The 13,822-nt window shown below is 41.2% G+C and overlaps 1 protein-coding gene across 5 annotated transcripts in view; it reads left to right on the top strand.

Annotated features, from left to right (window-relative positions):
* Positions 1 to 13,822, top strand: part of osbpl3b (oxysterol binding protein-like 3b) — a 209,749-nt gene that overhangs the window by 174,840 nt on the left and 21,087 nt on the right. For all 5 annotated transcript variants that reach the window (XM_072575110.1, XM_072575109.1, XM_072575108.1 and 2 more), the window contains one exon: positions 11,099 to 11,225. In XM_072575110.1, coding sequence (XP_072431211.1) covers positions 11,099 to 11,225 — 127 coding nt within the window. The remainder of the gene's footprint in view (positions 1 to 11,098; positions 11,226 to 13,822) is intronic.

Below are 13,822 nucleotides of genomic sequence, written 5' to 3' on the forward strand. Positions count from 1 at the left end.
TTAAGCATTACCGCTGTTAGGCAGTAGTGTGGGGAAATTTTTTTAAAAACAGGGGAGTCAGTCATCCTGATCACTCAGAGCTGGTTCTGAGGAAGCTGGATCAGTGTGTGAAGGACTCTCCATTTTTTTGTGTTAGGGAGAGGAAGAGACGGTCCTCTGAACTGACAGGACCACACAGTTAGTGTGTCTTATAGAAGAAAAAAAGGGAAAAAAAGCAGAATTGTGTACTATTTTACTCAGTAATGCTTTGAGAGCGTCAAATAAGCAAATTTTTGACTTTAGACTTGCATCATCATTGTGCCTGAAGGTTGGTTTGTACTGAAATGGATTTTTGGTTGCTTCCCCCAAGTAACTTGCACAAAGATCTGATAAGAAACTTGGGGGTGTGCTATAAGAAATTCTCTGGTTTATTGGAGCCATGAAGTCTGCTAAAACAAAATTGATACTGAATCCAAATTGAATTGTAAGAATGCAAAAATGTATCATTTAGGTTCATTCCCTCAGGTGTCTGGCTCGGCGATGGTTCATGTGGGAGTATGCTATCGATCCAGGACACACTCCATGATGCTTAAATTGGACACAACTCCCAGGTTCCTCAAATGTTCACTTCCCTTATTGTCACTAGAACTGCCTTCTTAGTACCCTTGAAGACACTGCTAATAACCCCAGTGTGAAACCCTTAGATTGATACTGAGCTGCAGTATAATGCTGCCCAAGCATCCTCTAGAGCAGGGGTGGGCAATTAATTCTTCCAAGGGGCCACATGAGAAACCTGAGTTGTGTTGGAGGGCCGAACCAACAATACGTTGAACATAATTCTGCTCAGTATTAATTTTCTCCCATTGTAAAAAGTACTAAATGATATAGTTTTGAACTGAAACTTATAATCAAAAGAATAAGAATATTCTGTTACAATAAAAATATGAAATTGTGGAGTAGGTCAAATATAGAAGAAATAAACAGTAAAAACAATAATTTCAGTATTTCATTTTATTTTTAACATGTTAATCTCACAAACCAATAATGAAAAGTTGTTTCATTATTGTTCATTATTACAAACTATAAACAATTCTATACAAAAAGCAATAAGTCCTTTTGATGTTTTTCAGTTAATTTTATTTGTTTAGTGAGAAAAATCCAGTCTGTTTTGGGCTTGAACAAGTACACTGAGATCTGGTTGAATGTCTGAGGTGGATTTGCGAAGGACAACTGAGAGGTGATCATCAGTGATAGAGGATCTGAATTTGGATTTGTTGAGCTTCATCACTGAGAATGCCTGTTCGCATATTTAGGTAGATCCAAAGAGGACGAGAATCTTCTGAGCATGCCTCCTCATGTGGGGGAAGTTCTCCTCTTTGAGGGAAGAGTAAAAATCAAGCAGTGAGACTGACCTAAAGTACTCTGCCAGAAGTATGTCAGACTGCAGGTCAATGAGTTCAAGCTGAACATCACTAGGTGCATTCTCCACATTGCGTGTAAATGGGGAAAAAAAATCATGTGCATTTCATTCTCAACCGTTTTAAAGTCTTGAAATCGCCTTGAAAATTCACCATGCAGTGCTTCTAACATGGATGAGTACCTGTGGGGGTGATCAGCTGAAGGTGCGGCTTCCTTCAGTGTTGGCAAGTGGGAGAATGTTGTCCTCCATTTGGCTTGAGAGAAGCTGCAACTTTCTCATAAAAGCCTTCCCCAAGTTGTACGTTTCACGCACAAAAAGGCCCTTGCACTGCAGTTTCATATTTAGTTCATTCATAAGTGCAGTCACATCAACAGCAAAACCAAGGTCTGCAATCCAGTCTGCATCCTAAAGCTGTGGAATGCCATTCCCTTTCTTCACACAGAAATGTTGAATCTCTTCTCTCAGCTCCCATACACTTTTCAGCATTTTGCCCAGGCTGGGCCACCTGACAGCTGTATGGTAGCCTATGTCACGATATTCAGTCTCATTTTCCTGCAAAAGCGCAATAAACTGCCTGTGATTCAAAGCCCTTGCCCTGATGAAATTAACTATTTTAGTTACAACATCAACCACATGGTTAGTTTTTAACAACACTTCCTGATGTATAATACAATGCAAAAATACCAATTTCTGTTCAGGGTCAATTTCTGTCACTTTATCCTGCATTTTCTTTAAGAGTCCAACATTTTTTCCCGTTAGATTTGGACAACCATCCGTTGTCACACCCGCCAGCTTGTCCCATTTTAGTCCCAATGTGTCCAAACATGCATTTACCTCCATGAACAAACCATTACCAGTTGTTGTTCCTTTCATTGACTGCATGGCTGCCAGCCCCTCCGTGATTTTAAAGTCCGTAGTTATCCCATGTACGAAGATGAGTAGCTGGGCTGTGTCACGTATGTCGCAGCTCTCATCTAAAGCCAAGGGAAACAAGCCAAAGTTGACCGCTCTGTGCTGCAGTTGAAGCTCCAGATTTCTTACGATGTCCCCAGTCCTTCTCGTTACAGTGTGTCGGGAGAGGGGCACATTCTCAAATGCCTCCTTTTGCTCCAGGCAGTCCAACAAGCACTCCTTAATCAACTCTTCAAGAGAAAACAGTTTACTGTTTCTGGCGATTTTGTGGGATATGACATAACTTGTCTTGGCGTGAGTTGACATTTTGAGGGCTAGCCAGCAAGCATCACTTTTAGCTGTTCACACACGCACATACACGCGTATGTGAGTCCATACGTAAATAAAAAAAGCAACCTTTTCAAAACAAAAGCAACACAGTTGTATTGCGTGCATGGCGTATATACTTTTTCATTTATGTTCTAATTTAAGATTGACCTCATGCAGGCCAGACAAGAATGACCAAAGGGCCTGATATGGCCCACAGGCCGTAAAATGCCCAGGTCTGCTCTAGAGCCGTCAGTAAATTGTCTGCGGAGCGTGTCCAGGCAATAGAAGGAGCACTCACCTGACACGATCTGAGTGATTGTTTTCAGAAACCTACACAGCACAGCTCTGCAATGGAGTAAGAACCTAGAAGAAGGGCAGTTTGGTTAAGATGTTGAGGGAACCAGTGATGATGAAAATACTGAGATGGCCAAGGCAGTATATCAATGAAGCAGACAGGCCTGAGAAACCCTGATCGTGTCTAAATTTGAGGATGAATAACCTTTTGCATTAGCATCTACACATCAGTGATGGGTGTAGAGGTATTCCTCCGTTAAAGGAATGCTTGTTTTTTACCTTTAAAATGTTAAAATACTTTGTTGTCGTTAATTGTAAACTGATCTGTTCCCTTGGCACAAATAATGCTCTAATCAGTTTGCAGGCCAGAGTATCGTGTGGAGTTCGATAGAATTACATGGGAGCTGCATTTATGTGATTCACACATCATTTTGCAAGAGACATTCATCTGTTACAGAAATAGAGGGCCTGAGCTATATCAATTTAACTCTCAGAACCCAAATATCGGTATTAAGTTCCTGTTTTCCAGCGGTTATTTTCCTTCTAGAGGCAGTAGTTAATTCTTAGTCCTCTTTGCACTGCTCCAGAGGATATGTGTGAGAGCATGTGCATGAATAATCAAAGTAGTCTGCAAGGAAAATGTAGATCGTTAGAAGCCTTAACTGATTGAAAGAGACCACCGGACTGTTGTACCAAGTGCTATATTTGTGTCAAGTTTGACAGAAGGATACCTTTGTGTCCAAAGTGACTTCTGCATTTTAATCTTTTCCGACTAGTAATCCTGATACCACCTTGATGACAGGGGTAGTAGCAGTGCTTGAGGAAACCTGCTTCCTTAGGTGACTTTGGTGAGCAACTTCTGGGAGTCTGGCATCCAGATGATTCTGTGCTGGACTGTGAGAGTAACCTGTTACTTGCAATGTGGTAAGGGAAAGTTGAATGTTAAAGGGTCCTGAATGAAGGTGTTGGCAAAAACAGTGAAGCATTTTATGATGTCTGTACTTGAGCTGCCTGAGGTGCTCATATTAAAGCCATCTTTTCTAGTTGTGTTTTGTTTCCATACAAATGTTTCATGAAAAGTTACCAGATATGAACATTCTCCTACATGGAGAAAGAAATCAGTGAGCTGGTGTGTGAGCTGCTGAGTGTTGGAGCTCCTTTTTATTGCTTAATGTGTAAACTTTGGCAGATGTATGATAAGTAATATCATTGTGGTGCAAGTAGGTTGGTAGCTGCAATGAAATTTGCACGAGAAACATCTGATAGTGATGCCTGCCATGTTTACAGTCCTCTGCAGTAGCAACTTGACAATGCTAATGTGCACTTACAGGGGCATGAAGCATGGAGTAGATAGTAGTACATACCTTAACAGAGTGGAGCAGATCATTCTTCCTCTTGTGGCACAGGAGTCAGGTTTTTGAGCCATGAGTAATTGCTGACCTCTGTTGCCACCTTTGACATGGCTTCTTTCATCAGTTTCATTGGCCTCCTGTTACAATCCCAAGAAAAAAAAATTCCCGTTACTTCTGGGCAGATTTTAGGAGAATCTCTCGAGCTGTATTGTTAAAAGGTGGCTCCACTTTTTGCCTGGTCTCTGATATCTCGAGGGAGGGTGGGGATGATGAGCAGAGGTTAAGGATGCTATTGGATTGCAGAGAGTGCAGCACAGCCTGGAAGTCTTTTAAATATAGTGCCCAGAAAGTCCTGTTTGGGAACAGAATTCCTGAATCCCTGCCATATAATTTGGCAGTTTATCAATGCATATATAATGAGCTGAGAAGAACATATTTGCATAAGAAAAGCCAACTGGACCCTGAGTGGAAATATCTGCCACTTTTATTCTCTCCTCCACACTTAATCTTGAACAAACAAAATTCTACCTTTTTGGAACTGAGTTTGTAAAGTTAAATTTGTACTTGATACTTACAATTTACTCTTCATTTAATGTCATTTGTTTTAAAATCATCTGATTAAATATTTTTAAAACACTGATTTTACATTTTTCCTCTGGCACATTACTCAATTGGAATTGCTGAATATTTCACGTTCTTCGTTAAAATGTGTGAAAGTGGTCATGTTTGGATTATCGATAACCTCTACATTGCTACAAAACCAGTGAGTGGATGGAATGAGATGAGAATCTTTAGCTATCGATGAACATTATTTTCATGAAAATAATTTAATGGTGCACAAATTGCATTGAATTGCCTAGATGAGAAGTCATCTCAAAATAAATTGAATGATTGATTGACCATTTGTTACTCAGTAAGTTTATGCAGTGTAATATTGCTATTTCACCAGGCCAGCTGTCTTCTTACAACAAGAGCCTGCAGTGAACTTCAGTTACAGTGCTTTTTTGTTCAATCATGGGTTGTGGATGTCTCTGACTGGCTATCATTGATTGCCTGTTCCTAGTTGCCTTTAGAAGATGGGGGTGAGTTACTTTCTTGAACTGCAGCAGTTCGTGTGCTGTAGGTAGGCCCACAATGCAGTAACAGAGGGAATTCTGGAATTTTGACCCAGCGAATGGTGATATACTTCTAAGTCAGGATGATGAGTACCTTGATGGTGAACTTGCCAGTGGTGGTCTTACTATATATTTGGTGCCCTTGGGCTTCTAGATGGAAGTGGCTATGGGTTTGGAAAGTGCTGTTTAAGAATATTTGGAAAGTTTCGGCAGTGCATCATGTAAATGGTGCACACTGCTGCTTCCGAATATCGGTGGTGGAGAAAGTGGATGTGGTGCAATCAAATATGTTACTTTGTCCTGGATAGCCATGACGTGGAGGTGCCAGCGTTGGACCGGAGTGGACAAAGTTAAAAATCACACAACACCAGGTTATAGTCCAATAGTTTATTTAGAAGTACTAGCTTTCGGAGTGCTGCTCCTTCATCAGGTCATTCACCTGAGCTGCACCTATCCAGGCAAGTAGGGAGTATTCCATCACGCTTCTGACTTATGTCTTGTAGATGCTGGACAAGCTTTGGGGAGTCAGGAGGTGAATTTCTCACTGCAGGATTCCGAGCCTCTGACCTGCTCTGTAACCACTGTTTTTATGGCAAATGCAGTTGGGTTTCTTAGGATAGTAATCCTCAGGATGTTGGTGGTTGGGGATTCAGTGTTGGTAGAGCCATTGCATGTCAAAGGGTGGTGGTTAGGTTGTCTCTTATTGGACGTGACGATTGCCTGGCATTTGTGTGGTGCTAATGATACCAGTCACTTTTCAGCCAAAGCCTGGATATTGTCCAGATCTTGTTGCATTTGAACGTGGACTACCTTAGTATCTGAGGAGTCATGAGCGAGGCTGAACATTTGTGCAATCATCGATGATCATTCCCACTCCTGACTTTATGATAGAGGGGAAAGTCATTGATAAAGCGGGTGAAGGTGTTTGGGCCTAGCACGCTGCCCTGTGGAACTTCTACAGAGATTGCCTGGAGTTGAGATAACTAACCTCCAACAATCCCAACCACCTTCCCCTCCTGTTAGTGGATGCAAGAAGTCTTGTGAGAGCAGGTGAAGGAGAGTGACCATTAATAGACAATAGGTGCGGGAGTAGGCTATTCTGCCCTTCGAGCCTGCACCACCATTCAATATGATCATGGCTGATCATCCTTAATCAGTATCCTCTTCCTGCCTTATCTCCATAACCGTTGATTCCACAATCCTTGAGAGCTCTATCCAACTCTCTCTTAAATGAATCCAGAGACTGGGCCTCCACTGCCATCTTGGGCAGAGCATTCCACACAGCCACCTCTCTCTGGGTGAAGAAGTTTCTCCTCATCTCTGTCCTAAATGGTCTACCACGTATTTTTCAGCTGGGTCCTCTGGTTCGGCACTCACCCATCAGCGGAAACATTAAGATAAGGTTCCACATGGTAGGCTGCTCTGAAAGCTTAGATTGCATGGAATCCAGGGCAAGCTGGCAAATTGGATCCAAAATTCCCTTAATGGTAGGTAGCAGAAAGTAATAGTGGAAGGATGCTGGAGGCCTGTGACTATTGGAGTGCCTCAGAGTTGCTGGACCCATTGCTGTTTGTTATCTATATCACTGATTTGGATGAGAATATGCAAGGAGAAAGTGAAGACTGCATAAGCTGGAGATCAGAGCTGAAAATGTGAAAGCACGGCAGGTCAGGCAGCATCCAAGGAGCAGGAGAATCGACGTTTCGGGCATGAGCCCTTCTTCAGGAATGAGGAAAGTGTGCCAAGCAGGCTAAGATAAAAGGTATGGAGGAGGGACTTGGGGGAGGGGCGTTGGGAATGCGATAGGTGGAAGGAGGTTAAGGTGAGGGTGATAGGCCGGAGTGGGGGTGGGGGCAGAGAGGTCAGGAAGAAGATTGCAGGTTAGGAAGGTGGTGCTGAGTTCGAGGGTTGGGACTGAGACAAGGTGGGGGGAGGGGAAATGAGGAAACTGGAGAAATCTGAGTTCATCCCTTGTGGTTGGAAGGTTCCCAGGCGGAAGATGAGGTGCTCTTCCTCCAACTGTCGTGTTGCTATGGAGATGGAGGAATCCAAGGACCTGCATGTCCTTGGTGGAGTGGGAGGGGGAGTTGAAGTGTTGAGCCACGGGGTGGTTGGGTTGGTTGGTCCGGGTGTCCCAGAGGTGTTCTCTGAAACATTCCGCAAGTAGGCGGCCGGTCTCCCCAATATAGAGGAGGCCACATTGGGTGCAGCGGATGCAGTAAATGATGTGTATGGAGGTGCAGGTGAATTTGTGGCAGATATGGAAGGATCCCTTGGGGCCTTGGAGGGAAGTAAGGGGGGAGGTGTGGGTGCAAGTTTTGCATTTCTTGCGGTTGCAGGGGAAGGTGCCAGGAGTGGAGGTTGGGTTGGTGGGGGGTGTGGACCTGACGAGGGAGTCACGGAGGGAGTGGTCTTTTTGGAACGCTGATAGGGGAGGGGAAGAAAATATATCCCTGGTGGTGGGGTCCATTTGGAGGTGGCGGAAATGACAACGGATGATACGATGTATATGGAGGTTGGTGGGGTGGTCGGTGAGGACCAGTGGGGTTCTGTCCTGGTGGCGATTGGAGGGGCGGGGCTCAAGGGTGGAGGGGCGGGAAGTGGAGGAGATGTGGTGGAGGGCATCGTTGATCACGTCTGGGGGGAAATTGCGGTCTTTAAAGAAGGAGGCCATCTGGATTGTACGGTATTGGAACTGGTCCTCCTAGGAGCAGATGCGGCGGAGGTGAAGGAATTGGGAATATGGGATGGCATTTTTACAGGGGGCAGGGTGGGAGGAGGTGTAGTCTAGGTAGCTGTGGGAGTCGGTCGGTTTATAGTAAAGAATGTGCAAGGCTGATGACACTAAAATATGCGCTATCATGGAGAGTGAGGAAGGTTATCAGAAATTGCAGCAGGACATTTATCAGCTGGGGAAGTGGGCCAAGAAATGGCAAATGGAGTTTAATATAGAAAAGTATGAGGTCTTGCATTTTGGAAAATCATTTCAAGAAAGGAGTTTCATGATGAATGGTAGGGCTTTAAGGAGTGTAGTGGAACAGAGGGATTTTGGAGTTCAGGTTCACAGATCTCTGAAAGTGGAGTCACAGGTAGACAGGGCAGTGAAGAAGACTTCGGGCACATTGGCCTTCGTCAGTCAGGGCATTGAGTATAGAAGTTGGGAAGTTATGTTCCAGTTATACAGGACGTTGGTGAGGCTCCACTTGGAGTATTGTGCTCAGTATTGGTCACCTTGTTATAGGAAGGATGTTATTAAATTGGAAAGAATGAAGAAGAAATTTACAAGGATGTTGCCTGGACTTAATGGTCTGAGTTATCGGGAGAGCTTGGACAAGCTAAGACTTTTCTCTTTGGAACTTAGGAGACTATGGGGGGATTTTATAGAGGTGTTTAAAATGGTGAGAGACACGGATAGGGTGAATGCACTCAGTCTATTTCCCAGGATTTGTGAATCGAGGACTAGAGGACATTAATTTTAGGTTAGAGGGGAAAGAATAAAAGGGAAGCTGTGAGGTAACTTTTTTTTACTCAGAGAGTGGTAAGCATATGAAATGAGCTGCTAGTGGAAGTGGTTAAGGCACATACATTAAACAACATTTAAAAGGCACTTGGACAAATACATGGATAGGAAAAATTTAGAAAAAATGTAGGCCAAGTATAGGGAAATGGAGTTAGCATGGATGGATATTTTGTTCGGCATGGACCAATTTGGGTCAAGGGACCTGTCTCCTTGCTGCAGGACTCTTTTTCTGCCTTGAGGATAATAATCACAAAATGTCAGCTCCTAATCCCTCTTGTTGTCTCAACAACCCTTTTAGGAAGCTATGTTTTACAACATTATTCTTCTGCCGAAGGTGATTCTGCATGGAAAGCTTCCTCTGTCTTTAATGATGTTGGAGCTAAACTCCTAGCAAGGATTTTCAACACATTCTGTTGAAACAGAGAAACCTGGAAAAAACCAGGGCATCTGATTTTTCTATAAAGTGTTTTGTATTTTTGTGCTAAATTTGGCAAGTTGTCATCTCTGCTCCACATATCGCACATGTGTTCAGGACTCTGGGGGGTTTGATTTCACAGTTTCTGAATCTGAAGCTAAGAGATCCATTTTTTTTTTTAAAAGCACCATTTTCTGAAGGATTGGCCTGTAAGAAAATTGATGCACATGATGCGTCATTATGGGACCACTTGCTGAGTTGTGGGAAGATGCTGCAGTGTTTAAAATCCTTCTTCTCTTTTCATTTTTAATCTTTTAAATTGCAGTATGAAAGGATAGCTAGCATTGTTTAGTATCAAATTATATTTGGCTTATTACTTGTATAATCTGTGGTTTTATCTAAACTTTTGAAACTTGCTTCTGATGTCAACAAAGTGCAGGCTCAGTACTGCAGGAGTAATGGAACAGCAAAACTCTAGTATCCAGGGCACCTGGGGTGCAAAGACATTGGTCGATAGTGACTGTACATCGTGACAATTTATATATATTTTTAATAGTCTACTCATGACTAATTGAAGGAATAAATTAGCTTATTGATTGGTAAGTAAGCAGAACATCTAGCAAAGTTCTTTTAAATTATTGAGATTCGGGCTTGAGGTTTATCAAGGTCTTTCGTCCTTTGCATTTGAATATCCATATTCTCATACTTATGAAGAAAATTTGTACTGGCACTTGAAACTGCAAATTTATGGTGTAATTAAGCGTATTTTTGGAAACTGAGCTTTGAGAGCCCATTCCCTGCATTTCCACTGAAGATTTCATCAGCAGGATTGCTCTTTCCAGATAAGACGATTACGTAAACTATAATCACTTGCACAGTGTTTACATAGATATCAAAATTCAAAGCTTACTCAGATTGCTGTCTAGTTTTTCTGACAAAATGCTAAATTTGTTGAGTGAATGCCCACAATTTCTTTTAATTAGAATCAAACATTTGTTGAATCATAATGTTTTCAGGCATATTTTGGATAAATTTAATGGCAAGTGTAAAAGATTTATACAAATAAGAATTGCACTGTTTACAGGGTGTATCAGTAATGTCACTGGACTAGTAAATAAGAGGCTCATTAATACTATAGGGACATGGGTTCAAATCCTGCCATAGTAGTTGGTAGTACTTGAAGTCGGTTAACAAATCTGGAGTTGAAAGCTTGTTTCAGTGCTTGTGACATTGCAGTTTTCTTCATATGGCTAATATCCTTTTGGGAAGGAAATCTGCCATCCCTTGCTTATCAGGTCTATGTGTGACTCCAGACTCTCAGCAAAGCTGTTGACCCTTAATTGCCCTCTGAAGTACCTGAGCAAGCCACTCAGTCAAGGACAATAAGGGATAGGCAGCAAATGCTGATCCTGTCAGTGATACCCACACCCTTTGAAAGATTAATGAAAATTCAACTAAACCTGTATTGAGTAAACTATTTGGCTAGGGTAATGGATGCAGGGGAGAAGAGATGTCAATTTTTTAGGAATCAATAACTTCAATAAGCAAAGTTTCTATTCATACTTCTTTAAGATTGGAAAATACTCACATTTACCATTTAAAATGTAATTGCACAGACTTCTCTATCTAGTTCAAAATGATTTTCTGAGCATTTTCCTTTTAATTTTCTGCAAATGATTGATTTGATTATTATAACTTGGGCAGCTGATGTGATACTCCATTTTGGTTTGACATTTGTGTGTGGCATGTCCTGAAGATTTATGTATTGATTCGTCTTTGTAGATGCCATGCCAAAAGATTTTGAGCAGTACTACGGTCTCACCAAATATGCACTAGGATTGAATGAAATGGAAGCTGATGAAAAGTTATACCTGCCACGCACTGATACAAGATTCAGACCTGATCAAAGGTATGTTGTTTAATGAATGCAACACCTCAGTCAGTTTTGTAACTTTTCCAGCACGGGACTCCCAATTGCAAGAAGTTATGGTCAAAGTAGACCATTCAGCCCATATTTGTTAATGAATCCAGAGAGTTTCACAGGTCCATCATTTTTGTAACCAGTTCTCCAAACTACTGTATTTGCAAATTCATTCAATGTGCTGTCAGTGCTGTTTTGCAATAGGTTTCTATAATATGATGTTCAATTCTGGGCACCATGCTTTAGGAAAGATGAGATGGCCTTAGTTGAGCATGAGAAAAATGACAATGGTGTCAGGGATTTCAGTTAGTTAGACAGATTTGTGAGTTTGAGGTTGTTCTTTGTTGAGTTGAGAAGGTTAAGAGGAGATTTGATGAAGGTATTCAAAATCTTGAGCGATCCAACCAGAGAGAAACTGAAACTTATCCCTCCAAACCTTTCCTATTCATGTACTTATCCAAATGTCTTTTAACTGTTGTAACTGTACCTGCATCCACCCTTACTCTCGGAATTAGGATCATCCATAAAACTGGATGTACAACTCTGTTCTTTCTTTAGCCATTAATTTGTGAAAAATTGAGACTAGATAACAGACCTGTAGGATCACTTGGCCCACCCATCAATTGAACTCCATGCATATCCTCTATTCCTATGATGTGGCCCTTACTTTTCATCTAAATTCCAATCGTACTGTAAAGGCTACCTCCACTTCAGAGCATTTTACTTTCAATCTGTATCAACCTTATTAAATGCCTTCTGGAAGTTTGTATGGATAACACTCATAAACACTCCCTTTTACCTTAGTCATAATCTTTAAAAAACACAGATTAGACATAATACAGGCCCATTCTGGCTTTCTAAATAATGCATATTTGCTCAAGTGCTGAATCACTACGTGATCAATTCAAAACTGTAGAAACTTGCATGTTTGAACATCCCTTTGTGCATGTGTTGTCTACAACATAACATTGGTCGAAAATAGTTACTTCAGTAACTACATAAAACAGTTCCACCAAAAAAAAATACATTTTGTTTATGCCCTAGGAATTGGTAATACACACACCCAAATACACATTCCTCTGTAATTAATCATTACAAATCCATTTTATTTGCACTTGGGTGTGTGCCTTGCCTCATCCCATAATTACCTGAATTCCTACACAATGAAATATTACACGTAACAGCAACCATTCTGTTTGTGAAAGACAAGTAGCATGATTGTGTCCAAGTAGATTTCTTACATTGAATTTAAAGAATTTGTTCTTCTCAGACAAATTATTGTGATAGGCTGTGTTAGTAGATGTTATAATGATAGGTTCTAGCAGATAAAGTGCCTCCGTAGTAGTAATCTACAATAGACTGGGTTTATTCACAGATTTTACAATTTTGAAAATCTGGTACCTTTTGAATAAAAGATTTCTTTTTGTTTGATAATGTTAGTGTTTGTGTATCACTTTTCACTTGATTTTCTGCCCACTGTTGTATCTAATACATCAGGAAATTGTTACCAATACCATAATGTTCCCTATATTTTGTTTACATTTGTATTTTACGTCAAACGTGTATGATAGTCTTCATTGTAATTCTTCTGTACATTTGCTGAGTCTATCAATTAAGTCTCAAGTTTCAGAATTTAATTTAAGAATGTGTTGGCATTCTGACAAGTCAATTTTTCATTGGGCAATTAAGTTTGGACAACAAAGGTGGTTCTATGTTACTTGAAACACTACTACGTTTTGACACAACAGAAGCACGAGATGCTTTCTCCTCCTCCCCCACCACCTGTCCCGAGCTCTAATACTGCACCATTGGAATCAATTAGGTGTTTGGTTACAGCCAGGCAAGTGATTGAGGAACTCGTTCTTGAGACAAAATATGACCTTCAGTCTTCCAATGGAACCTGTGGCATGGATTTACTTGATGACAAAGACTAGGAAAGTGTCAGAAACAACAAGAGGAATCCAAATCATTGACTGTCTGTCTGCTTGCAGCCAGACGGGGACTGAAAAAAATGCCTCAAAGCCCAATGTGTTAAAGTAGGTGCTGATTTTATACTTTTAGTTACCTCTTCACCTTGTAATAGAAACTCTGATGGTAAAGTAAAACTAGCTCCCTAGCTGTTGGCTAAATCATCTTCCAATTGGATTGATTCACAGCACCTGAAATATCTGACATTGTTGCAAGACTGAAATCTGAGTTGGTTGAATTACCTCAGTGTAATAGTCTGGGATTCTAAGTTGGTTGCTGTTTGACCTTCAGAGGGAGTGTGTGATTTCATGTTGAGTTGGCAGCCTGCTTCAGACCCTGTGTCATTGCCTCCAAGTTCCTGGCTGGAAAGAAGCCCACACTTTGCCTGTAAGACGGAAAACCACTTACCAAGGAAACTATTATTGGACACTGACCTCCAAGACGTTATAGTTTGCATGAAATGATTTAAACCTGTGGGTTTACCAAAACTTGTAACTTATAACTTCTCTTCTATCCTGTCTTTCTTAATTTCTTGAGTTCTTATGTGTGCGGATGGAGTAGGAAAACAATTTTCCTATGTTTCGTTAATAAGCCCAATCTTAAAGATGCTTGCTGTG

Source organism: Chiloscyllium punctatum, chromosome 8 (assembly GCF_047496795.1).
Source record: "Chiloscyllium punctatum isolate Juve2018m chromosome 8, sChiPun1.3, whole genome shotgun sequence".
NCBI lineage: Eukaryota > Metazoa > Chordata > Chondrichthyes > Orectolobiformes > Hemiscylliidae > Chiloscyllium > Chiloscyllium punctatum.